General features: G+C 38.1%; 1 protein-coding gene across 3 annotated transcripts; it reads left to right on the top strand.

The window, feature by feature from the left end:
• Nucleotides 1–7022: 7022 nt before the first annotated feature.
• Nucleotides 7023–26903, top strand: LOC138178862 (uncharacterized). 3 transcript variants are annotated; one of them, XM_069111157.1, is made up of 8 exons: nucleotides 12943–13085; nucleotides 17644–17905; nucleotides 20393–20646; nucleotides 22572–22645; nucleotides 22850–22957; nucleotides 24060–24331; nucleotides 25371–25978; nucleotides 26349–26903. In XM_069111157.1, the coding sequence occupies exons 1-8, from the start codon at nucleotides 13033–13035 to the stop codon at nucleotides 26794–26796; spliced, it is 2079 nt and encodes a 692-aa protein (XP_068967258.1). In that variant the 5' UTR covers nucleotides 12943–13032; the 3' UTR covers nucleotides 26797–26903. The 3 variants fall into 3 exon arrangements, with proteins under 3 accessions (XP_068967257.1, XP_068967258.1, XP_068967256.1); XM_069111156.1 differs by lacking the exon at nucleotides 12943–13085 and adding an exon at nucleotides 7023–7206 and having other exon boundaries at nucleotides 22572–22957; XM_069111155.1 differs by having other exon boundaries at nucleotides 22572–22957.
• Nucleotides 26904–26981: the final 78 nt, after the last annotated feature.

Here is a 26981-nt window from a genome sequence, read left to right as displayed (position 1 = left end):
GCTAAATACGTCACCTAATGGAGCGATGTGCGGCCACGTCACACCGCGCCTCGTCGCCGGGACCGCCGTGCCAGGCAGTCCGGTTCCCCTACCGGGCTGCTCTGCGGCCCCGAAGCGCTGAGCTGCCAGCGCCTAAGTTTGCACCCCACCGGGGGACGCGGCGGACCTAGTGCGTCTCACCGAAGAGCGTCCATGACCTCTGCCGCGCCCTCGCCGGTCGGTCCTCTCAGGGTGAGAGTACCGCACCCTCACCCTCTCCGCAGCCTCTTTTCGAAGCATGACTTGTTCACAGAAGGAGGTCACGGCCCTCCTCCTTCTCTCGCTTATCAACAATGCCTCGAGGATCGCCGGCGGCGAAAGATCCCAACCGATTTCCACGATGAAGTCGTGGCGCGGCCGCGCCCACGGAGGACAGTATTCCAGCGTGTGCTGCGCCGAATCCACGCTCGCATCGCAGTGGTGGCAGCGCGCGGTCTCCTCCTTCTCGATTCGGTGCAGATACTCACCGAAGCAACCGTGTCCGGTGAGCACCTGCGTCACCCTGTAGGTCAGGGGAGGCCCACCGCCGTCCAACCAAACGTCCCAGTTTGGAAGGACGGCCCCGAGGACCCTTATCCCCGGCGCATCCGCTCTCGTGTCGAGGCTGGCGCGCCATCTGTCGAGCAAAGCTCGCCGAGCCCGAACCCTGACGTCGGCGCCCACCGGGCCCGCCCCGTCCGACAGACCCCGAGTGTGGAGATAAATCTCACGGCACCTCAGGGCCTGCAATTCGAACGGGGGAAATCCGGCGAGCACCGCCGCTGCCGCCGCCGAAATGGTGCGGAAGCCCCTCAATACCCTGATGGCCACCGTCCTGTGCAGCCTTCTGACCACTAGGAGACTGCGACGATTGGTCATCAGGTCCTCCGCCCAGACCAGAGCCCCGTAGAGGAGCCTCGATCGCACCACGCCGGCGTACAGCCGGCGCACTCCGACGTCGGGCCCGCCCAGCCGAGGCAGCAGACGTCCTAAGGCGTTCGCCGTCGCCTCAACAGACGGCGTCAGGCGCTCGAAGTGAGCGCCGAAGGTCCAGTGGCTGTCGAGGGTCAGGCCCAGATACTTCATGCTGGTTCCAACCCCGATCTCAGTCCCTCCCAACCTCAGGCGGTAACCCGCTGGAGGCGACCCGTGATCGGCCTTGCGGCAAAACCACATTGCCTCGGACTTCTCAGGGGACACCCTCAGTCCCAATCGCTTGATTTCGGCGACCACGCAGGCCACCGCCAGCTCCGCCAGGCGGACGGTTCTACCCCATGCCGTGCCCCAGACCAGCACCAACGTGTCGTCGGCGTAGCACGCCAGTGCCGAGTTCGGAGGCATCGCCGTCCGAAGCACCGCGTCGTACGCGATGTTCCACAGCAACGGGCCCAACACCGAACCTTGCGGGATCCCGCGGTGTACAGCCCTCCTGGTCGCCCTCCGCCCCGGACGGTGTAGACGATACTCCGGTCCCGGAGGAAAGCCCGAACCACATCCCGTAGATACGCGGGTACCCGATGAAATTCGAGGGCCCGGCATATTCTGTCCCACAGGATGCTGTTGAAGGCGTTGACCACGTCCAGCGACAGGGCCAACGCCACGTAACCACGCTGCTCGGCCCCCTCGACAAAGGAGCGGGTACGGGCGACAGCGTCGGTCGTAGACCGCCCTCTCTGGAAGCCGAACTTGCCGTCGTGCAGTCCGGGAACACTCCGGGACAAATGCGACTCCAGCCGGGCAGTCACCACTCTCTTCAGCAGCTTGTTAGCCTCGTCCAAAAGGCACACCGACCGAAAAGCGGAAGGCGAGTCCGAAGGACGCCCCGGCTTCGGCAGCGGGACCATCCGTCCCTCCTTCCACGAAGCGAGGAATTCGCCCCGAGAGATGCATCCGTCGAACAGACGCATTAGTCTCGGGGCCAAGACCCCGGCGACGCCGTGCCACAGGCAGGCCGGGACTCCGTCGGGACCCGGAGCTTTCCGCGCTCCGATCCTCACGACGGCCCCGGCCAGTTTTTTCTCGATGACCCTCGATTTCGGCCTCCAACTTCCCGCGGTGACACGTGGTTCTTCTTCCGGTGGTTGAGGCTCCTGCTCCTTCTCTTCGATAAAGCTGCCATCTTCCTCCCGGGAACAAGATGCCGACGACCTCCTCCAGGAACCGAGGGTCTATGCTCTCCGTTACGGGAGGCGCCCATGGACGGAGTTTGTTCAACACCATCTTGTAAGGGCGCTCCCAGGAGGCTGGCCAGAAGCTCGTCCCAGGCCCACCACTTCGCCTCCTTGATGGCTCGTTGCACGGGCCTCCGCGCTTCGCGGTAGGCTTCGTACAGACGAGCCACCGTGACTTCGTCCACCCGCCGCCTACAGTGGGATCTGGTGTACCGGCGCCGAGCGCGGATGCACGCCTCGCGTAGACGAGTGATCTCCTCGGACAACCAGTACACCGCGCCGGCGCGGTGCGGAGCTCAGGTCCGCGGCATACACGAATCGCAGATCGCGTGCATGTTACGCCTCAGCCGGGGCGCTCCCGCTTCCGCGTCCTCGTCGGTCGGGGTCCTTCCTGTCGAAGTGGTTGTCACCTCTAAAAAAAAAAAGAAAAACTCTACATGATCTGTTTAGTCTTCTAGTATTTTTTGTAATAAATTAATTTGAATGAAAAAGAGAAAGGCGTCTGGCAAATGTACTTGTGAAGGCATTGACAAATTGATTTTCAGATATTTACGACAAGAGTTAGAAAAATATTAAGAGATAATTTGTAAATTTGAGATAATTGTTTGTGGAGATGTAGAGTTTTAGGGAGGGTGTTGAAGTGGTCACCACTTATAAGAAAACTCTACATCTGGTCTTTTTAGTTTCTCAAGCACTGAAGCCATCGACAGCGCGTAGACAAAAGACTGCGACGAAGTCAGACTACAAACAGTAGACAAGCGACGTTGGCTTCGGCGTTTTTTTCAGTTATTGGGTAACACAGCTAGCGTGCGGATCTGGACCAGCTCAAATTGTATTCTTACTTATAATTACATTTATATTTAAATATATTTTCTGCCTTACAATTTATCCACTAGTTTTCTCTACATCTAAGGTTATACATCGAATAACCTCAACACTTCCAACCAAGCGACAGCTATAGTGGCCGCCGCCGTGAAGTCCTCGTCGCGGTCCCTGGCGCGATGTCCTTCCGCCCCGCACCAGTAGCAACGCACAGGTCGGCCGTCGATGTGCAGTGCCGGCGCACGTGACCCGACTCCATGCACCTAAAACATTGGAGTCGGCGCACCGGGAGAAGGAAAGCCCTCGCCGCTGACCAACCTATGTTAATCCTACCTCCTGGTCGGGCGTCTCCTCCTCTGCTAATATTCCTGGCCGCTGTCAGCGGGCAGCGTTGCCACACCGACCGAGGCCCCGAGGAGTGGAGCGTATGACTCCCACGTTGACCTCGTCGATGTGGCAGCCTCCGGCCTCAGCAACGGCGGCTGCCACCTCCTCCGGGGTGACCGAGTCCTCCAGCCCGGTCATTTTTAGCTCGGCCGTCCTTCGCGGCACGGTTGCTTTGGCGGGCAAGTCCTTCAGCGTGGCCGCCATCTGCTCGGCCAGTCGCGATGCGTTGCTCCCAGCGTCCTAGTCTGAGATCTCGAACAGCAGCGCCCCCGTGATCGCCATCCTCGGTCTTAACTCGGTGATGTCGAGTTCGGAGAGCTTGACTTCTCTCTTCACCACCGACATCCTATCCCTGTACGTAAAGCCCGAGCCGTCCCTACGGTGAGCGATACCGCGGCACATCGTGGGGGTCGGGGAAGGCCCGGCACTTTCTCGTCGCGCACGTCTCGCCCACTAGCGTTACGTCTCTTTCCTTTCCCGATAGCCTCGGATTCATCGCCGCTGACCGCTCCTCGCATGGATTCCCTTCCCGTGCGGGGGTGCACCGGAGGCCGAGCGGTCACCTCCGCAAAAGTCGCTGCCCTTGTTCCGCCACTGCCGGTCGTCGTCCTGGGCGCCAAGGCCCCTGTTCGCAACGTCGACGACGGAAAAGACGACGATACCCGTCCCTTGGTTCTTGCGTCCTCGGTCGGCGCATGGACCGTTGGAAGAGGTTGCGCCGTTGGCTTCCTGTTCCTTCGCCTCGCCCTTGCTCTTCCTCCTCCTATGGTGGTAGTGAATTCTGCCTCGTCGACCGACGACTGCACGATCGACCGTGAGGTGTGTTTCGTCGACCGCAATTGTTCTTGTACGGTTCTTGTGGCGATGCCAGCGTCCGTAGCCGGGGGGATCGCTCCCCTTGGCATTATTTCTCGCCAACACTCCTCCAACTTACGGAGAAACGGGATCTTGAGATCCTCTAGTGGATCTCGAGATCCTGGACCATCGAATCTATCCGTTTTGTTAGTTTTTGTATTACTCCCCGACTCGTCGGGACAGCCGAAACGGCGCGACGCTGACCAGGGGTGTGACGGAGGTGGGGGAGGGGGACACATAATCGTTCCCGTTGGAGCCCCGGGAGCATTTTCCTTCGTCCCCCTCGTAGAGGTGATCCCTACCTCTTGTGCTTCACCGCCGCTGTTATCATCTTTGGCTGCCCTCTCCGTGCATTCCTTGGTCAGCCGTTCCAGCTGTCTCTTGGAGACAACTGACCTCTCTCTCCAGAAAGCGCACCCTCCTTCGCAGGTACGCAACCTCCTCCTCTTCCTGATCGTGGGTCGGTTCCGCGTCCTTCACGGTCACTTGCTTGTCGACCGGTCCGATCTTCATTTCGTCACTCCGCGTGTCGTCGCCGTCGTCGGCACCGCCGCGGATGGTAGAGGCGGCGGCGGCCACAGTGGCAGCCTCGGCGTCGGTGTCGCTGTCGGTGTCCGCCCCGCGCCTCGCGCCCCTCTTCTTCCTTTTATCGGGAGCCGGTAGTAGCGCGGAGTTCGGATAACCCACGGACGCGTCCCTCCGTCGTGTGCGACGTCCCGCGCCTCAGCCGCGACTGTTGGCAGCGGAGGCGGTGCTTTTCGCGGACCCGGTAATCCTGCGGTACGTCCGCTTGCCGAGCGTGCCCGCAACGGCCGAATAGGAAGAATACGACAACATTTCGTCGTCGACTCTTACCCCCCCCCCCCCCCCGCCGCCACCGCGCCGCCGCCGCAGCATCCCAGCCCGCGAAGATCCCGGACCGACGGTCGTAACGTCGGGTTCCTCCAATCCTCTCCGAGACCCGTCGGTTCGCGTGTCTCCTTCGCCAGACGCATGAACGAGTCCGGGGTCCTAGCGGCCCACCCCCGGACGGCTGCGGTTGCTCGATGACGACGCAGCGGGGCCCGCTTTACAACCCGTGGCTGCGCCGGTACTGAGGTATCCCTCTCCTGCATCGTAAACGATTTTTTGGTTCGTTTTACTGTCCATAATAATTTGTAAATAAATAATTCTTCGTTGTAAAATTTAAGTGTAGGATTTGAATGTGTATTTAGGCTCCGCAAAATTTTTGAACTCGGCCCTGTTTTAAGTTACAAGTACATAATAATATCAGAGAATATAATGTGAATAGCATTTTATTTAATTAACATACATATTCAAATTTAAATCAAATATAATTTTACAGATATTAGACATCAAAATTTTGTTTGAAATATCATTTTACTACAATTATTGTATGAATGAAACATAATATCATTAGTATAACAAAATAAATATTGCTTACTAACTAACCTATATCAACCCTCAATTGGCTATCAGCGACATTGAGAAAGGTATAGAATATAAATCGAAACTATTATTCGTAGAATCAGAGTTAAGAAATTCAGATCAGCTAAGTTAAAAAACTTAATTCTAATCTAATCTAAACTGAGTGGTCGCCTACTATACAAACAAATATATAACTTAGCAATACGAATTGAGGATAAAAATGTGCTTATATAAGGATCAATATAATTACATAACCAAATATGTTTTAATATGAAATTATGTTTCCTAATACTTGATTTAAAAGTAAGTTAAGGAGGTTTAAGTGCATAGGTAAGTACTTACGTATAACCATCATATAACTGCGATACATTGATTAGTTGTTGAAATCGATATTATGATGTACTTGACAATGGCTCTGAACGTGCAGCGTTCGTACTTCAGTTCATATTGCGTGTATGTCACGGAAAGTCATTAATACTTATGCAAATAACGATTGCGTATAGGATGGATGATTATCAGTTATCTGATGAAGCACCAAAGAAAAATCAAACAAAAAATCGTATGTATAATATCAGGGTTACTACAAATGAGTATTTTACATTTCAATCAGTAAAAAATTCAATTTTGATGGAATTCTACAATCACATAGATAGTTGTTATGTACATATACTAATTTATATTCCAGCTTTTCGGTTCTATACATATTTCAAGAATAATCTATTCTCTGTTATCTGAATGCGAAGCCTACACAGAATATCCAATAAAATTTAACAATTATTTCAAAGTTAACTTTCTTTTAAAAATAATCGTTTCAAATTTTTAGAGTTAACTCTATTTCAACTTCAAATGTAAGTGATATGTATGTAGTATATGAATGTATTGTACGTAATATATAGCAACAAAAGTATTAGCACAGATTAGTTTACAAAACTTTAAAATCGATTTTTATATCAACTCTACATCATGCATTTTTTGCTATCCATTTTTATTGTACAACTGTGAACAATTCATATAACCTATACATATAACCAAAAATAGATAAAGAAACTAACACAAAATTCCCTGTTAATTCCCTGTTAATCAGCTGAAATTCCCAAGAACTGCAGAATCTACGTGGAAATTGCGATAGGGCATGCTATTACGCCCTGGTGCAATCCAGTGATTGTGGAATTCTATGAAAAGCAGTCCGGCCGGACAGCGCGCTACGACTGGTCTCGCTGGTGGTCGTCTTCTTTACACCATCTAGCGCCCGGTCGGTCGAGCGTTTCGAGCCCGCAGCTGCGCAGGTGTATCACCGACACCTTCTCATTAACATCTTGCCCGAAAAGCCAGTCACGCCAGCAGAAGGATCTGGTGCGGTCGAGTCATCAATCGATTTCGTTTCGCTAGCACCTAGACAGCAGCTTTCGATAAGCTATTTACAATCAGAAGAACGATCATTCGAACGTGATAGACTCGAGAACCGGAAGCTGATTGAATAGGAGGATGCAATGGACGGGGGTAGAAGCGACCGTTCTGGCAAAAGGTAATATTTCCGTCAACTTGACTAGGCGGGAAACGAATTGCAGGCTATCGAACTCGCAAGGTTTAACGAACCGCTAAGGACACCGTTCTTAAGCTATTTATAGATTTTATAGGGCCACTGAAAGAAAATACATGAGATGTTAAGAAGTTGTATTACTCCTGGCAATAAGTCTTCGACCAAACGCGATGGTATTAAACTGACTGAGAATATTGAAGTTTTTGAAATAAAAAATGTTATGATTAGACTGTAAATTTTTATACACTTATGAGAAATTTGAAAATGCAAATATGCACAGAATACACACAATATAAATATGCACAGAATGGACAAAACATAAAAAATGTAGTTATAATACTTAGAATTAGTAGATGAATGAAATGTTTGTCTAGTTTCCATTTTTTAAATTATATTTATAAAGATATGAATTTGCATAAATATCCGCACTCTGGTTATGATTCAACGAGTGTTTATGCGAATTCACATTTTTATGAATGCAACTAAAGGAACAGGATTTCTTGCAGTAGGATATATGAATATAGGTAATAGGATAAATGTTATACTTTGAATATTTTATGTATTTTTACATTATGTGCATTCTGTGCATTTTTGTATGTTTAAATTTTTCATAAATGCATAAACATCCACAGTTTAATTATACAATAATATAAATATAAAATATAATATTGTAAAGTTAAATCGGTTTCGTATAAAGTAAATATAGAAGAATCAAAATTGTCATTTATTATACAGGAGAAAATAATTAAGAAATTAACGGAGAAAATTTTAATTAGAATAAAACATTTAATTGGCAAAACTTGAGAAAAAGATCTTTGTTCGTAGCAAAAATAATCACTGAAGGATTTTATCAGGTTTCAGTAACTGAACGTTTGAAGAGTATCAGATTTCACTAACGGAACGTTTGGAGATAACAATCTGGGGAATCATAAAATATGAGCTTCGTAGGAATTTCATCAGACTGCGGAAATTTGTGCATTTATAGAAACTTATAAAGTTTGGAAATATTTAGAGTATACGTAATATGCAATAATATTTAAAAAATAACACTCATAATATTTAGTAAATCCCTATTTAAGTTCCAGTACTTCAATTATATTCATAAAAATATGAATTATGGAGTGGAACAGAAAATAGTAATGAGGAAAGATATTAAGTAAATTTTTGGAATTATTTTTTTAACCACAGTGATAAAAATAAAATTCAATAATATAAATTGACTGAAAAAGATTGCAAATGAGAATAGACGTTAATGATCCTTTTATCTTTTTTCATTACGTTTTCCCTGTTTTCACTTTTAATCAAATATTTTGGGTTGTCCTAACGGTACGATAGAAAGTGAAGGATTTTTTAATATTCTAATAGAAATCGACTTAAAGGGAATTTCAGTTACAGTATACTCTAAATATGTAAATTGAGAGTTTCATAAGCATCCCTGCATTACAATGTAAATTTATGGTTGGTAGATTCGTGCTTTTATAAAGATCGAAACTTCTGTCACGAAAGGAGAGTAAATTCGAAATGATTTCTAAAACTAGAGACCTAAATGCACGAGGTGTGCTTGGCACAGATATCGTAAACTACCTTGCAACCTAATTACAGTAATAGTGTATCGAATTGCTTTTAGGTATTTGTTAATTGATTGATTGAATTACTTTAGAACGTAGTCGATTACTTTAAAGAATTTAGGATGATAAATGTTATGCTCGAACAAAAACTGACAATGATCGTCCATAGATTCGAATCGAGGTTTAATTTCCTGTCTTGGTTAAAAGCATCCCTTACACTTCGGCTATTCATCATCTAAGTGAGAGTTAAATGGTTGCATTGGGTATTCGATTCGGCCATTCTTATAACAAGTATGCTTTTATCTGGAGATGGGTCGATATCCGATTGTTCGATTCGTGAAACTTAAATCCGAAACTTTGTTTCTAAGATCTCGAACTTTTTGAACATGGAATGTTTCTACTTTCTTTTTCTTCTAAAGAGTATCTATATTATCAGGGACTAAAACTGTAGCATTTTTGTCAGAAAATCAAATATTTCTTTCTTGAAATAAATGATTATGACAAATCTCAAAATCTGAAACCAAGCTCAATTAAATTATTATCAGCTAAATAAAAATAAATTCATATTATCTTAATATTTTCATGAGTTATTTATAGAAATTAAATTTATATTATAGACAATTAAAATGTTTAATAATTATTATTTCTATAATTATTATAATATTTTCTACTTATTAAGTATTATATCTTTCTGCCGTTTCCTGTTCCACTTAGAATTTTAAGTTTTCTACACTTCTAAGAAGTTTGAAGAGATCAAGAAGGTTGTATTATATACATACATATATAATACATATAGTCCTATAATAAATATTATAATACTAAATAAATAAACTGGTGATATTTATATAAATTCATATTTGTATGCATATAATTAGACGAATGGGACTTAAATACTGATTTACTAACAATTATAGTGAAAAATTGCATATGTATATTATAGATATTATATAATTATTATAGATATAATATTATAGTAATATAGTCATATTACTTACATTGATTTATATAAATTATGATTCATTTGGATTATGAGAGTTTCGAAGCACCAAAATAGTAGAAAGTTTTGGGTTTAGAAGAGTTGTGAGGTTTTGAGGTTTCGAGGTTTTGATTGCCCCAGTCCTACTTTTAATTCTTGAATCGTAAGAACTAAGCGAATGACCTACAAATTACAAATACACGTATAATTAATTCTCGCCTAGATTCTAAATATGTAAATATTAAACAATCTATTTGAATTACGTGATTATGTTAAAAACGACAATTTTCATGCGAAAATATTAATATTTATTTAGGTGATGGAAATAATTAAGAATCATATCGTATTGAAACGGAGTGAAGCTTTTAACAAAATGTGAATCAAAGAAATATTTTTTTCAAAATAGGAATTTTATAATGAAGATCATCTTTATATGCGTAGAGATAATTCAACGTGTTTTATTTTCATTGATTAAGCTCATATTAACTTTGAAAGCTGCTAAAATTTTGGCGGTGGAAAATAAGTTGGTTAAAACAATATAACAACATTTGAAATAATATAAGATTAACGTTAACCAGACTATACATACCGGAATTATTTATTACATGTATACATACATTGGAATTGAGTATATGTATCCCACGGATATTTGACCATATCCAAGGAACCATATAAGTGCCTCAATGTAACTGTAACACAGCCAACAGTTGATTGACGTCTTCCACCATCCTGGGATCAAGCTCTTTTTAACAAACGTAAAAGGAACAAAATTGGAACCGTAATTCAACAGTTTGACCTCTTGTATCTCAAAGACTAATTGCCTGCACGAATTGAAAATTTTCTATGATCGATGTTTCATCATAAATTACCACTAAGTTACCAAACTGAAATCCAAAAGCGTCCCATTTCTCGGTCACTCTTAGTCCAATGTTCGTGTATCAAACAAACTGTAAATTATCATTTAGCATTTAAAACAAAGAGGAACAGAAATATAAACGTGTTTGCGAACAAATTGCTCGGTTACTGTTCACGCTAAACGAATACAAGCGCGAATACTCTCGCTCTATGTTCTTCTGCTCATTCGGCCTAGACGCACCTTTAAGGGAAGGTTTCTGAAGCACGTGGCCTCTTTACTTTTTCAAAGTAGATTCGCGTGCAAACATTGCTGGTAAAATGCATCTGTAGATCGAATCACGCGAACCGGCAAAATTACTGACCAATTCTACTGGCGGAGTTGCGTGTGCGTACGTCAACGCGTTACGGACATTTATTTGTCGGTGTATGCAAAATTCGTCGTCCTGTACAACGAAAGGAAATTCGGGTCATGAGGTTACATCACCGCTCTGGAGGTGGCGTTCCTCGTTGAACGCTTGCGATAATTCGGCACACGAAACGATCTCAAACAAGAACAGCCCCTAGCTACTCATGACTATTCGCCACGTGCCCGTTAACACTGAAAGAAGAATCAGGCTCGATCGCGATTAGAGGACGCGCTCGCTCTAATCTATCGGTCGATATATGGAATGAAAAACGACAGGTGACCTCTTGTTTGATGATTAATCGCGGCGAGCTGCTTCTGACATGATTGGAGAAGAGGAAGAATATCGATGGCTCAGACTGCACAAATATCGCATATCTACTTTTTGTGAAATTTCAGTTTTATATGCAACACATAGCTGTCGACTGTTTCTTCATCCTTCAAAGATGATATAATATCATCTGAAAGAAGATATAAATATCTACTTCATAAGTCTCTGTCTCTTCGTAACAAGTCTCTGTATTCAAATACTTTCGCGAGCCACTTTGTATTTTCTATATTTTGTTCAATTATCGTATGAATCCTTAACACATCGTTAACCGACTATTTTATGCGAAAACTAGCAACTTAACTTTGTTTAACTCGTGATCGTCCAACAATGTGTTATTACAATATCTGTGTTAAATCATCCCAAAAGTGCGCGTTTAAATCCATTTGTTAAAGAAAAGTCCCATCGAAATCGTATATCATTGTTTGCAGTAATTTCCATTGGAATTTTTTCAAAAGTTTTTTTGAAAATTCGTCATCTGGTCCTTCAAACTAATCCTTCTAACTTCTAAAAAAAAAAAAAAAAAAAAAAATGAAGTCGTTTGGTACTATTTTAAAGAAGTTAATTTATTTTAAAGGGAACCCGATCATCAATGAGACAAGCTGTGCGCTGTCGATGTCTTTCTGTTTCTTAAATCATTTTCATGCGAAGGCGCACTCAAATAAGCGAAGTAAATGAAAATCATTACGATAATAAATCAAAAGAAATATAAGGGACCAAATAGATTCTACTTTAACGAATTGCTCCATCAACTTTCATATAAATTAATTCCCTTTTTAATTCGTCCTTTATTCTTATAAAACTTCCTTATTTCTTACTATCTTATTCGCAGTATTATATCATATGTTACTTTTATTCATTTTCATCGATGGTTTTACTGCCTGCAATAAGCAGATTGACAACTTTGCGTAAACGAGAATCGACGAAGCTATTCAATGATCGACTGTCCTTCGTAATTAGCTCAATGCAGACGTTCTGTAGTTATTTCTAATTATAGTTAGCAAAAGAATAAAGGAACTCTGTTCTTTGTCTTTTCTGATTTTCCTTACTTGTGGATTTCTTTTTTTTTTTTTTTTTTAATTCTCCCGAGTAATTACTGAATTACACTGGAGCTGGTCTGTGAGATTAACAAAGCTTGTTCATCCCTACAAACAAAAATCAAAAATTTTTAGGTATACGTATTAGTATATAGGTGTACAAGTAAATAATCCAAATTTTCCAACGAAACTAAAGTTCATCTAAAAAACAACAGAGCAAACAGTATTTAACCAAAATAATTCGTTGTTACTTCCTGTAACTTTCAGACATTTACCAGGCAAGCGACGAATCCCATCACGATGAAATGCCGTATAATCTTAAATCTCTAAATAAGATCTAATCGTTGAGTCACTTTTATATCCGATCCGCTAATTTCAAGTGAGTGTCGGATGAGGCATGTTACATTGATCAGAACAGATGATGATCCGAAGTAACGTCTAGTGAGTAAACTGGCCACTGCAAGATGTCCCAATCGTCGAGACTTGTTGTTGTGTCTTTCATATGTCGTAGAAGCAGTATGTACCTTAGCGTTGTTACGCAGTAATTTCATAGAACGTTTTCCTTTGCCAGTGTTCGAGTGTGACGATTGGATCTTGTCTAAGGACAAAACACTCTGTGATGAAACTCGTCACTCGTCTAACAGATGGTCTCAAATCATGAAAAGCGACGACAAATACTCTGCTCGAATAACTCACGGTATTTCTTCTTTTAAATAAACTTTGAGTTTCACTGGCAAGTTTGAATTATTTGTTTGCGTATCTAATATTTGACAAAGTGATCTATTTGCAATGTAAGCGCTATGAATAGACTGCACATATTTATGCAAATTCATATTTTTATAAATGTAACTAAAACGATGCAAATTACGAAATGTTACTGCGGTTATTTGTGCAGATTCATATTTTTATAGATGCGATGAAGAAATACGGAGAGACATAAAAAATTCGAGGCTCGTAACAGAATTAAATAACATAAATCAGATCGTTGTAAATCGCCTGTGATTCGACGATAATATTAGGTTGACCGGAAAGTGTCTTTCTTTTACAGACACGTCTTTTACAACAACGCATCTTTATGCAAACATGAAACCTAATCTGTCGAACGTTGTGATCTTTAGTTTGATAGAACAAAATGGATCATACGTAATTCGATAAAATAATATAAAACGGAAAATGTGCATCCATTATTTTCTTATAAAACGAAAGAATCTTTCGTTTCGTAATAAGTGAAAATTCATGACACTCAATTTTTCGTTTGAAATTTATTAAGGATAGTTGACGGATAATTGATAGAGATACGTCTAAGGATCTCATTTAGAGTTTAAAGGCACCTGGACATGTTCCAAATCTGTATCAATAATGGACACAGTGTTCGGAATCGAGGCCAATTTGTAAGTGTAGGGTAATTGTGTGCCAATCACGAAGAAACGTTGGTCAATTACGCTCAGTTCCTTATTTTGTAGGTCACGTTGAGTTATCGATTGCCGAATAGACAATTCCATTTTTCGCTTTCAATTAAGGAAGTATTCTAGTTCAGAAGGTTCGATATAAATCTTAGATAACTTTTCGACAATTTCTCGAGTTTTGCGCTACCTTGTAGTTTAAAATGAAGATGTGTTCCCATAGTATCCAAAAAAAATTTGTAAGAGTATTGAATTTATAAATATAGAAAGAAGACATACAGTGACTCGCAAAAGTATTCGTACATTTACTATAAAAAAAATGTTTATGTATGTATCATGCACCTCACGTAAAACATTTTGATATTTTATTAGCGTTATAATGAGACGCTACTGCCAAGATTAACAAAATTTGAATCTAATCCAAAACTATATACAGAAGTTGCGAAATATTTACTACAAACTTATATTTAATAAAGAATTAGTATACAGTGTGAATAGCGTTAAGTGTCGAACCTTCCAGTTAATACACGGGTACCTGATCTTCAAACTCCTTTCTCTCGAAAACGAAGCCTCAAACGAAAAAATGTTATTCTTTTTTTTCAACTTATTTTTGCACGTATAATCATCACCCGACCGATTATACCATGCCTTCGAAGACACCCTGTATATCACCTGATTATTAGCATGTACGTGACGAACAGACAGATAAGACATAATGCAACATTTTATATATCAATAGACTCATTGAAAATTACTTCATATTAGCATTGCGTGCAAATACAACTTTATATATTACTACTAGGATATTACTTCAGCCCAGCCCATAACCCAACCATTTTCTTTTTTTATTTATTATGATTATCATCATTGATTACAATCATCGATTACAATCATTAATTACAGTTGCAGTTACACTATTAGTTACAGTCCATCATAAGTTACATCCACTATAATAAATAATAATTATCTCTCTCATCAAGAAATTTAAGATTGGACTACATAAAAATCTGCCCGCTTACTCCAAATTGAGACTGTAATCATGATCGTAAACATCGTAACATAAATTCTATCGAAGATTTTCGCAAACATCTCGGAAATTAACGCCAAGCGACGGTAACATATACATGGAAAAGTTGCTCAGAATAATGACCTTGATAACATACTATTTCAAGGTCTTCAAAATTGACAAGGCGTGCCCTCTTCTACATAATCACCAGCAATTTTGCAATCGCGTTATACGAGGGCGCGGTCTTCGGATCGTCACGTTATACGAAGTTCTACTGTACTATGTTTCCATTATTATCATGACACACGTTTTAAAATAGTTGTCTTCTGTTCGAAATATTTACGCAGGTTACGATAAGGAAAGTTGGTTGACGACGTCGCCGTTACGGTACGAGTAAAGGCTAAACGCTTCCGTGCACGTAAACCATTAGGCTGTCTAACGAAATTTCTTTTTCGGACTCCTCTCTTTGTAGATCGATGCGTCGCGACTACAAGGCTCGTTCTGTAAAGGCATGTAGCTTCGTACCACCCTCTTCCTGTTCCACGTTTTTACCCTCTACGCGCCGCGCCGCCTCCGTTTCCACCCCACAGCTTCAATCCCTTCGCTGAAACATTTCAGTCCGTTCCGGGCATCCACCCGGCTCGGTGCTCCACCCTCTCGACTTCTACTCTTGGTATCTCTACTCGTCGCGTTTCCGCAAGAAGTACCACTTGAATTTTTTTCTAATTTTCGATCACTTAAAAAATATGATCTTTTGTAGAGCATATTTGTTTTCATAAACTCTATGAGATTTTTCTGTCCGTTACTTTGTGCGATTCACTGTTGTTTGGATGTTATCGACTGTGTCTTGAGTATTAGCTGTTCTAGAGTCGTGTGATTCGTAGATAACGTAGCAAAAAACAGTAATCTTCGATCATTCGAAAAATACGATTTTTTAATAATCATTTTCCTTTACAAATTTTATTAATCTTGTTTCATCGTTCTGTGTAATTAACTGTTGTGAGTATTAATTACTCTCGGCTTTTGCGATGTGTAGATAATTTTATGGAAAATAAAAGTAATTTATAGTTGTTCAAAAAATACCTTCCGAAATTTATTAGTTTTCTCTATATCTGTATCTCTTCTAGATATAATCTATATCTATCCAAAAACATAAAATTCGTCCACCTGCATAATTGCCCTACCTCTAAGAGTTTTAGACATATTCAAGAAAATACATTTCCCATCCCAACTTTGATAGCTGCTTTTATACCCTAAATGTGGATGATCGTTAATAAAAGAAGATAAGTGTCGAATATTTTTGGCTATATCGCGTATCTGTAAAATTCCATCAGAATCAGTGCATTATACAGAGTGGTTGGTAACTGGTGGTACAAGCGGAAAGGGGGTGATTCTACGCGAAAAAAGAAATCGAAAATATAGAATAAAAATTCTTTTTTTAATTTTTTTTTTTTAATTTTTCCATCGAGACAACGATCTACAGAGAGATCCGTTATAACGTACCGCACGTGTATCGAGCGAAAATTCAAAGTCAATTTTCTCGAAAAACAAAGCCTCAAACGAAAAATTTTTATTCTATATTTTCGACTTCTTTTTTCGCGTAGAATCAGCTCCTTTCCGCGTGTACCACCAGTTACCAACCACCCTGTATTTGAGTACTGTTCTTTGTAAGTAGAATTATAGAAATACCTCCCTTTTTACAGTACATATTTGTCATGTTGTATAATTTGTGTGGCGAAAAGTGATGGACATAACTAAGCCTAGTATTTTGTATTTCATGTAAAAGCTTTAGAAAACAATTGTAGAATCTAACTTCAAGTTCTTCTGAATGGAATCTATAAATAAATATGCACGATTTCCTCAAAGTAGGTTGAATGACGATGTTGAATGATCAATTCTTCAAGAACAGATAGCATCGGTCAAGCAGGAGTAAACACGCTAGAGAATGTAATTTAACATCGTGATAACGGTAGCCGGTATTTCGTTAGTCTAAAAGATAAAAGGGATCTCATTACTTCTTACGATAGATGCATAATATACAATAACGTAAATTCAACGAGTTTTTAAATTTATTACGATGCATGTAATTTACGTTACAACCCAATAATATTCATTAATATTGGATAAGACATTTCTCAGATACTTCTCATCCAATCAAACAAGTATCAAGGAATTTCAATTTTACATGTATCGTACCAAATACGTTATGAATACAATGCAATTGCGACAAATAGTCTGATGATTTTTATGCATTTATAGGAAATTTGCAAGTGCAAAATTCCACATGATATAAAAAAATATCCAAAGTATAGTGCTCTCTATAATAATTGGCAGGTAAAACAATTTTCTACCGACGCTTCACTTTTTTCGTTTTTTTTTTTTCAAAATATGAATTTCCATAAAAATCTACAGTCTAATAGCAAGTACAAACATTACAATATAAAAAACAGGACGAATTTATTAGGTCACGCTATAAGTAATTCGGTTTTGCTGAGATATAAGTTTAAAACGATGACAGTTGTTACTATCGAAGTCTTAAAAGATTACAATAGAAAATGTAATAGAAAAAGTTAGTGAATTATAAAGAGTATAAGAAAATACTGGTATCTAATATCTAGTATAAACGACTGCATCATTTATAAGATGACCTAATAAATATATAATAAGATATAATGTATACTAATGTAGAATAAATATATGATATACAACTTAGTATTATATATTATTGTATAGCCAAGGAACAATACCGCCAACAAGAGAATCGTACATTTTTAACCGGTTAGATCGAAGGAAATTGCACGTTCAGGGATTCACAAAATATCTGACATGTTGAAAATTGCACGCAGGCAAAGGTTCTCCCACGGGGTCAATAAATCCTCCTCGGACACTGAGCTAACGCAGGGTAAAAGTAAAAATCGAAAGAGTAAATCGAAGGAAAAATGGCCCTTACTGGAAGGGCTAACAGTCGACGAATTGGCTCGTTATCGGAGAAGACGTATACAGGGACAACCAAAAGACAATCTTGGACTTAATGTCGAGGTTGAAAACGAAGATCACGTGTCCGAGTATCGTGAAGCTTTTCATGCGAGAAGCGAGGAGTTCCTGAAGGTTAGCATCTGTTCTTAAATTTTACACTTGTATTTTTAACACGTTCGTCGCCACGTCGCACATATCTATGTGACGGGTATACTTCCGTGGGGGCCCCGTCACCAAGGTATGGTGACGCTCTTCTTGTTCGAGTTAATTAATTGTGTTACTCGTGCGTATTCGAAATATATTTCTTTGTACTACTTTTTCGAATGTATAAAATTTTTCGATTTACATGTGTAATATATCATTTTGTAGCCGTCGAAGAGCACTGTGATATATATTTCGTTTGATTAATTCATTGTATTGAATCTCATGATTTGTTTGGAAAGGAATATGGAAGAATTGGATATTCATGTGCTTTTTGTAGCCTATAAAGTACTGTAGAAAATATATGTATATATAATTTTATATTATAGATTTTTATAAATTTTCTTCGTCATCTCTATCGCTTCGAAGTTCTGCTCTCAGTAGTGAAGTACACGAATTGCCAATTTTTCCATGTTTCTTTCTAAACAAATAATCACATTACAATTACTTAATCGAACAAAATACATTGACGTCAAAGAGCATTTCAAGGTTTACAAAAATAACAATTATAAGCAGAATGAAAAAAATTGCAATATTAAAATTAGTAAATTAGTATAAGAAATTAATGGATTACTTTAACTGATTTTGGTTACGAATAATCCTTACAGATAATCAAAATGTTTCTGATTATCTAGAACTATTATCGATGAAAGATTTTTTTCTTGCTTACCGATAACCATTATAGATAAGAGAATTCATTTCGATTGCCGATGATCATTATATCAGATAATTTCTTTTTGGTTGTCGATAACCATTATCTGTGACACAATTTTCTTTTTGGTTACCGATAAAAAATCCATAAAAATTTAAGAAGTAACTATCATTTTTAACTCCTACACAGAATTATATATTACGCGAGTAGATCAAATAATTTTATTCATTCAGGAAAAAGTATAAAAGAATATGTATATTAAAAATCGCACAAACTTATGGATCGCCTATGTAAAAGTGTATTTATTATACTTCGAAAGAATCGAACAAATAAAATATTTAAATATATTTCTAACAATTGAAAAATAGGTCATAACTAGACTGCGGATGTTTATGCAAATACATATTTTTATGAATACAACTAAAGAAATTGGAAAATCTAAGTAGAGATTTGTTTCATTCACTAAATCTTATAACGAATCTTATAATCTTATAACCATACTTTTGATATTTTACATATTTTTTTTAATATCTTGGGCATTTTACGCATTCTTGTATCGCTAAATTTCTCGTAAATGCATAAACATCCTCAGTTTAATCTCTAACATGGATAATGTTGTTTCAAAGGTGTAGTTTCGATATGATAGAAGTCCATTTATCTGATTCCATCAGCAAGCATACAGTTCGCATAACTGAAAGTATAAATAGAAGTTTATTGATGTTCCTGATAGCAACCTATGATTTTTCGTTCAAATAATAGGAGTATATCTTCAGATAAGTGAATTCGATTGACACCAATGCATTGAATCGATTGAAACGAAATAAAATTTCATCATCAACGAAAGAAGTTCAGATAAATGAGATTCTACTGTACAATACTTCATCAAATCGACGTAAATGTAATATTGCTTATAAGATCACCTAATAATAACGCTATCGCTGAAAACAGTATTTTTAAATCTTTTATTAATAAATAATGATTTGTTATTTTTTATTTTTAATAGAAACCTCTTGTCACTATACATTATATTAAATTGATAATATAATGTTAAGCATTGACAATAGACAAATATTTTCTTTTCTTTCCTTTTCTTATTATTATAATTTCTGCATTAGGCTTTCGCCCATTACGAGTTTAGATAATAAGCGGATTACAAATATCAGCAAGAAAATAGTATAAAAAGTACAAAAGTATATAAGTAGATATACAGGGTGGTTGGTAACTGGTGGCACAAGCAGAAAGGGGGTGATTCTACGCGAAAAAAGAAGTCGAAAATATAGAATAAAAATTCTTTTTTTAATTTTTTTTTTTTAATTTTTCCATCGAAACAACGACCTACATTGAGATCCGTTATAACGTACCGCACGCGTACCGAGCGAAAATTCAAAGTCGATTTTCTCGAAAACAAAGCCTCAAACGAAAAATTTTTATTCTATATTTTCGACTTCTTTTTTCACGTAGAATCACCCCCTTTCCGCTTGTACCACCAATTACCAACCACCCTGTACATAAGTACTAATAGACTATAGATAAATATTAATAATCGTAGATGAAAATTAATAATTATAATTTAACCTTCTTGCTGTAGTTTCACGATAGCGTATATAACTGTAAAATAATATGAAAACATTCGTAAAGTAAGGGCGAGCAAGAGAGAATATACAGAATGATATGAGGAAATATAAATTGATACAGAGCTACGTGGGAGCACTTCTCAATTCATTAAGTGATAATTTTCCGATTCATAGATGTACCCCTTACCGTAGGAAAATACCTGGTTGGAAAGTAATAAACAAATCGAAGATTTTCGGACAAAAGATTCAATCGGGGATAGGAGAGTTCCAAACCAAAACGGCGTCAAAGAACAAGAGGAGAAACATACAGAGCTTCCAATTGAAAATACAAAGGACGAGACTTCTTTAGAGCAGATGAATAACGATAAAACGATGGAGACTGAAACAACGAATTCCAAACTTGCAAGCCACACTAATCCTCCTAAACGACCTTTTTTGATCAGAAGGTAAAACTACTTTATGAAGCAAACAATTACACTTGTTCTAGCAGATGACATTACTCAAACGTGTCCGGACACTTGTTTTTTGATATACATTGCTGTGAACAATTATAAACTCAAACATATTTTTTGCATTATTTCTTCAATGTTTCCGAGAAACTACCGATCATATCTGAATATGTTAAGCGAAATTGTTTTTGTAAGGGGAAGTTGAACACTGTAGGATATCAGGAGATGTTACATGGCGAATTATTGTCTTTCATAACCGAAATAGAAGAAAAAAAAGAGAATTTTTCAACGAGACAATGTTTCTGTTTGTACAATCGCCACTACAAAAAAGTGGTTTCAAGATTTTGGAATAGTTATTATTATCATGGCCAGCGCTGAATCTTGATCTAAACTCGATTGAGAACTTGTGGGGAATTATAGCAAAAAGAATTTACGATAGGGAGAAACCATCTATAGAAAGCATTGTGGAACTTAGGAAAAGAATAAAATCCGCGTGGACGAATATTCAAAACGAAACTTTAAATAAATTAGTAGATAGCATACCTGACAGGTTAATAGAAGTAATCAAAAATAAAGGAAGATCCATCAAACATTTAATATTTTTTTGCAGCTAATTTTAACAGAAAATTTCATTTTTTCCAGACTTCAGAAGAAGACAATTTTTTTTTGTTGTATCTTCAGTTTTGTTTTATATTATAATATGACACTGTACAAACGATTTTGTCAACTTTTGATCATAACGAATATTATAAAAAATCTAAGAATGGGGTTGAATTGATAATTATTCACGGCATTGTACAGTAAAATCTCCAGTATCCAAATTACAATAGAATCTGCGGTATTCAAATTACGAAAGAACTCCGTTCATCCGAACAGATTGAGGGATAAGGCAATTCGAATAACAGAGCAATTTCGATAATAGAATTTCGCTGAATAACTTATCTTCTCCAGTTTTTATTTACAACGATAGTTCAAATCTAGTAGAGACTCTCTCTCTCTTATCCGACCTAACAGTCAGACAAAGCTATTCAAATAATGGAATTTTCGAATGATAGAACAAGCACTTTTCCGATACGAAATTTCATTTATTCAAATACAGACTAAAATCAATTGACAGATTCTTAAAATATTTATGGATCCTGTATCTCTTTGACTGCAAAGTCACATGATTCTTCCAACATAAGTAACCGCACAAAGTTACATTCTTTGAACCATCAAAGCTCTTTCTCGAATGCTACAAATGCTTCGACATGAGAAGACAGCTCTTCGTCATCGCTTTCGTTTGCTGTTTCCGTTCGCATAAAATCGTCATTATTATCGTCTTTATTGCGATGAAATTATTTCATTACGTCGGTATATTTATGGTTTTTCTATGGTTGCCAGCATCCAAGGAATTTACACGCTTTAGATAATTTTCAATATCATGTTCCTGTTTTTCAATGTCTATAATCGTAGTTTTTCCAACATTCTGTGTTTTTGATATCTCTGTCGCACTTACAAGTACTCTGATTACGTCGTATTTCGTTTCGATAGTTAGAACGCCATCAGTTCCATTTTATTTCCTTTCAATTCTAATTTCAATTCTACAAAACATATTTTTGAAAAACCACAAAGGTATTACAGTATCTCTACCAGAAAGATGGGAAGAAGTGATAGAACGAGAGTTCTATGAAAACGTGTAATTATATTTTTATAAACGTATTTACAGGTATGTTTCAAATTTTGCTCTAAATACCACGGTAAAAACGAGAGGAACTTATGGAATGATCTAATACTTTGCGGTAATCGTTGCATTCAACGTTCGTAACGTTATTGCCACGAATTAAACATTCCGTTATAGTCGTGCTAAATAATAGCAGCGTTAATCGTTCTACTACTTTTAATTATTCAATTTATACTTTAACGTTACATTGTTACAACAGGGGCACTACATTAAAACATGACGGAGAATTGTACACGGATACCGAAACCTATTCGTCATACGTTGGCTACGAAGGTCAGCACAAGCGCGAGCTAGCTCGTAGGCCCACGTCCTTAAAAATGGAAGGCGATTTAGAAACGACCACTGAGAAATGCGAGAAATTCATCCAGTGGCTGAACGTTAGCCGACCGGAACTTATGCGTGTGCCTACGCATTTAAAACTCGAGGGTGAATTTGAAACTACCACGGAAAATCACGAAAAATATGTGCCATTTGTAGGTATTCGAAGACCGGAGCTATTAAGGCAGAACACTAATTTGAAATTAAATGGAGAGGCTAATTTCGTGGCAGAATACGCCGATGTGTTTAAAAAACATAATAGCAAAGGTGATTATGAAAAACTCATTTATTTACAGCAGAACCTTAATTATCCGAACTAATCATGACATGCATAGCTGTTGGGAATTTTTCAAACAACACTAAGTCTAAGTTTCAACCTTTTCCCGACGTTCCGATTCCTATTAAACGTTTTTATTGCGTTTCTGACACTTTGATCACGAATCTACATATCGTTTTTTCAGCGTACCCAGTTTTTTTAAATTTAATCCAACTTTAAATACACTCGTACAAAAATATATTCGATTTCTGTTCATGTCGGAAGATTCTGTAGATTTCCATGGTAGTACTTGCAGTATAATGGAATCGATATCATCAAAAAGACCTATGGTACATATATTTTGACTTATTATCAAATAAAAGTCAATCAATTTTGTAAAAGCCTCTGATATGAAATCCATAACTTTATGATTTAATTAAATACAATTCTCCTGCGATATAATCACAGAAACGCTTATAAAAATGATGTAATGTAATGAATATTTTGTTTAACGAAATTGAGATGCAATATAGAAATTAAATGCTGGAGTATCTAACGCTTTTCTGGGGAAAGACAAACATAGATAAAAGTTGTTCGTCTTTGTTATAAGCCCTTCAATTGCTTTCAGTTTTTATTCTTATTCTCCAATTTTTCTTACAACTCTCAAATTTTTTATTAATCGACGTTTTTGGGATTTAAAGGTAAATTCAATAAATCAATTGAAATTAGTTTTGATAGAATTTGATGCGTAAATTGCCTTCAATTTGTTAAGAGAAAATAATTTGTCTAACGAAATCACTTAATGGAAAATTTGAGAATGATGCCTTGAATGAAAGATTGGAGAACAAAAATAAGAAATGAAAGAGATTGAAGGACTCGTAACAGAAGCGACACTTTTCCATATTTACCCAAAATTATTTATGATAATTTTGACGTCCCATCTATTAATGGAAGATTTGTAGATGGTCCCTTATATAAAAAATTTGAAAGCGATATCATACATTGAAAGGATCACAACAAAAACGTCTGTTCTGATAATCGAGGTTCGATTGCATTTATATCTTTGAATTCGATGAATATACAGGATGTATCGTTATTATCTTTGTATCGCAGAACGTTCACGACCAATAAAACCTGAAATTCATCTGAAGACCGGGAACTCCTTTTTTCAAAGTACTGAGCATACTGATAACTTTATTGATTTTCGTACTAAAGAGCCGCAATTGACGAGTGAATCGAACAAAGCTGCCGAAGAAGCGGAGAAAAAGCAAAAGAAATTAATGGAGAAAAAGGAAAAAAACAAGGAATTGGAAATGTTGATCTCGAGGTTAGAAGACCTAAAGTGTCCACCGCTTGAAATTCCGGAATATAAAGACGCGTACAAGGTAAAATATATCGTTACGTCCTGTTAATTAAGGGGCACACGCCACAATTAGGCTTTTACACAATTGGGCTTGGAGTAGCTTTTTTTAATCCGGTCATCATAAGGCCATCGACTATCTGCAGCAATAAACCGACGTAAGTAAGAATGCTCTCTTATTTTCCTGTACTGATACCGCCACTCAATTAAAGTTGTTCTCAGTCAAAACTGTTATCGGTTAAAGTTACTGTTGGTGAAGTTTGGTATCGGTGAAAAGAGTGTCAGTGATTTTAATTGAATCTATTCATAAAGATACGAATTTGCTCGAACATCCACGATCTAGCAATTACTAACGAGTTTTGGCTTCGAAATTCATTAAATCTTATTCTGAATACACTGTTTTGATCCGAATAAATTTGCAATTCCAAAACCGAAAATTCTTCCTTTGTATATCTAGGTATAAGTAAGCAATACATCTGAAAGAAGATTTATATCTCTATAATCATTATAAACTATTACAAGTCATCTCTAACTTATATTTTAGCAATTTTGATTTTATGGCTTGTCATTGAACTCATAATTGAAATTGATTTCAAAAAATGGACGTACACGAATGCGTATGACCCTAGCTGTGGTTAGATCAATTTGTGACCCTATTAAACGCCTTATTTCACTATATCACTTCTACCTATTATACATAACACAGTTCCACCTATTACATATACACACTAAAATACACGAGTTAATTGATACTACAAGAGACCAAAAATCGATACAGAATGTATTTGTACATCATTGTATTTATTATACTATCTACTTACTAATTAATTAGGTTCAAGTATATTAAATTTTGTATCATTTGGTGCACACATGGCTACAGGAATTTGATACTATGAAAATGAAATATAATAAAACCTCATACAAAAACGTTCAATTGAAAAATTAGGATATGTATTTATATAGAAATACTTTCATAGCCACCGTAGATGCGATACATACCCCTTTTTCAATGAGCAACTCATTTTTATCGTACAAAATTATTAACAATTATTAACAATTTGTAGGATTTTCCAAGGGAGAGACCTAAAATCGTAAAACCAGAAGATGAAATTGGACGAGCGGATGGCACGAAAATATCATCTCCCTCACCTACGCCCAGATTTACATCGAAAATTGATCAAGATCCGGAATATAAGTCGAAATATTTAGATTATCAAAGAGACCACCCAGTATATCGAAAACCACCGTTGAACTTGAGATCAACGTACATTCTTCCGAAATATACACGTTTCGGTAGACAAGAGCCTAAACGACATGATCACAATTTCACAAGTGAAATTCGAGCCCAATATATTCCTTATGGTCATATACCAAGGGTTGAAACTTTAAAAATGCCGGCCAACTTACGTTTGGAGGGTAATCTTGATCTTGAACCGGAATATAAGACAGCTTATTGTTCGAAACGTGAGAATCAGTTACAAAACGAACTGAGAATGCATCGTAAACGAGATCGTAGTTTAAGCGCTTCCAGACGAAAAGAAAATTATTGGATAAATAATGCAGACCAATTTGGTTTCACAAATGCCGCTCAAGGTCAGGATGCGTTCCAAGTGCTACATACTCGAGTTCATGAAGATAATGTCTATGGAAAACCACCAACAGGTGGCCAAAGGTTTGCATTTGAGAGTTCCGTTGAATTTAAATTTTAATTTATTTTAACATAGATATCTTAAATTTCGCGTTTATGATGAATTTCTATGATACGATGAACGAAATTAATCAGATAATAATTAATTAGTTCCAACATATTAATGAAGAAATACAAAAAGATTGTTTAATTTGTAAGTAGGAATTTAATAAATTCTATATTATACCGTAACACTTCTTTATGTTCAATAAGATTGGTAAAATTCAATATCTATATAAAGGTCTAGTGTATTGCTAATGCCTCAGAGAATAATTACATACATATATACATTTGATTTAAGCATAGCTTGTCTATAATTAATATACTAATTGAAACAAATATTATTACAATATAGGAGTTCGAAATCTTCGCAAACACATATGCAAAGACAAACACAGGTAAATATACCAGAATGTACCAGAGTGAAAGATAGATCAACTAGTCCAACATACCGACTTCATGTCTGTAATGTCGATGATGAACCTAGAGGATTCCGACGCAGACATTCGCCACCATTTCAGTCTTCCGGAAGGACACATAATCCTTCACCAAATTGTGTACTTCAAAATAATACTATCAGACCATATTCTCCTAGTTTTGGTAAAAGCACCAAGCAACACTCTAATGGCCAATCATTTGTTGTTTTGGATAATGAAATCTTTGACACAAATAAAAATGAGATTCGCAGAAGGCAAACAGATAGAAATTACAATATTGATGGTACTCTCCCTATTTCTAGAGGAAGAGCAAAACCTCCAGCAAATTGGATGCCACCATGGTATGATAGTACAAATACTATCTAAATTAATGAACACATATTAAATGTGCAAAATTAAATGTACAATTAAAGGGGCTTTGTACTTTTTAATATACTGATCAAGAACAATAAAATTTCTGTGTAAATATAAATTGTATAGTATATTTATTAATATTTCATTTTTCCAAATATATGTGTAACATATGTGTAATTTTAACACAATTCAGTTTA

This window comes from Bombus flavifrons, chromosome 4 (genome assembly GCF_040668555.2).
Source record: "Bombus flavifrons isolate JBK064 chromosome 4, iyBomFlav1_principal, whole genome shotgun sequence".
In the NCBI taxonomy this organism is placed as follows: domain Eukaryota; kingdom Metazoa; phylum Arthropoda; class Insecta; order Hymenoptera; family Apidae; genus Bombus; species Bombus flavifrons.
The sequence above is the reverse complement of the archived record's forward strand: the minus strand, read 5'-3'. Positions and strand labels throughout refer to the sequence as shown.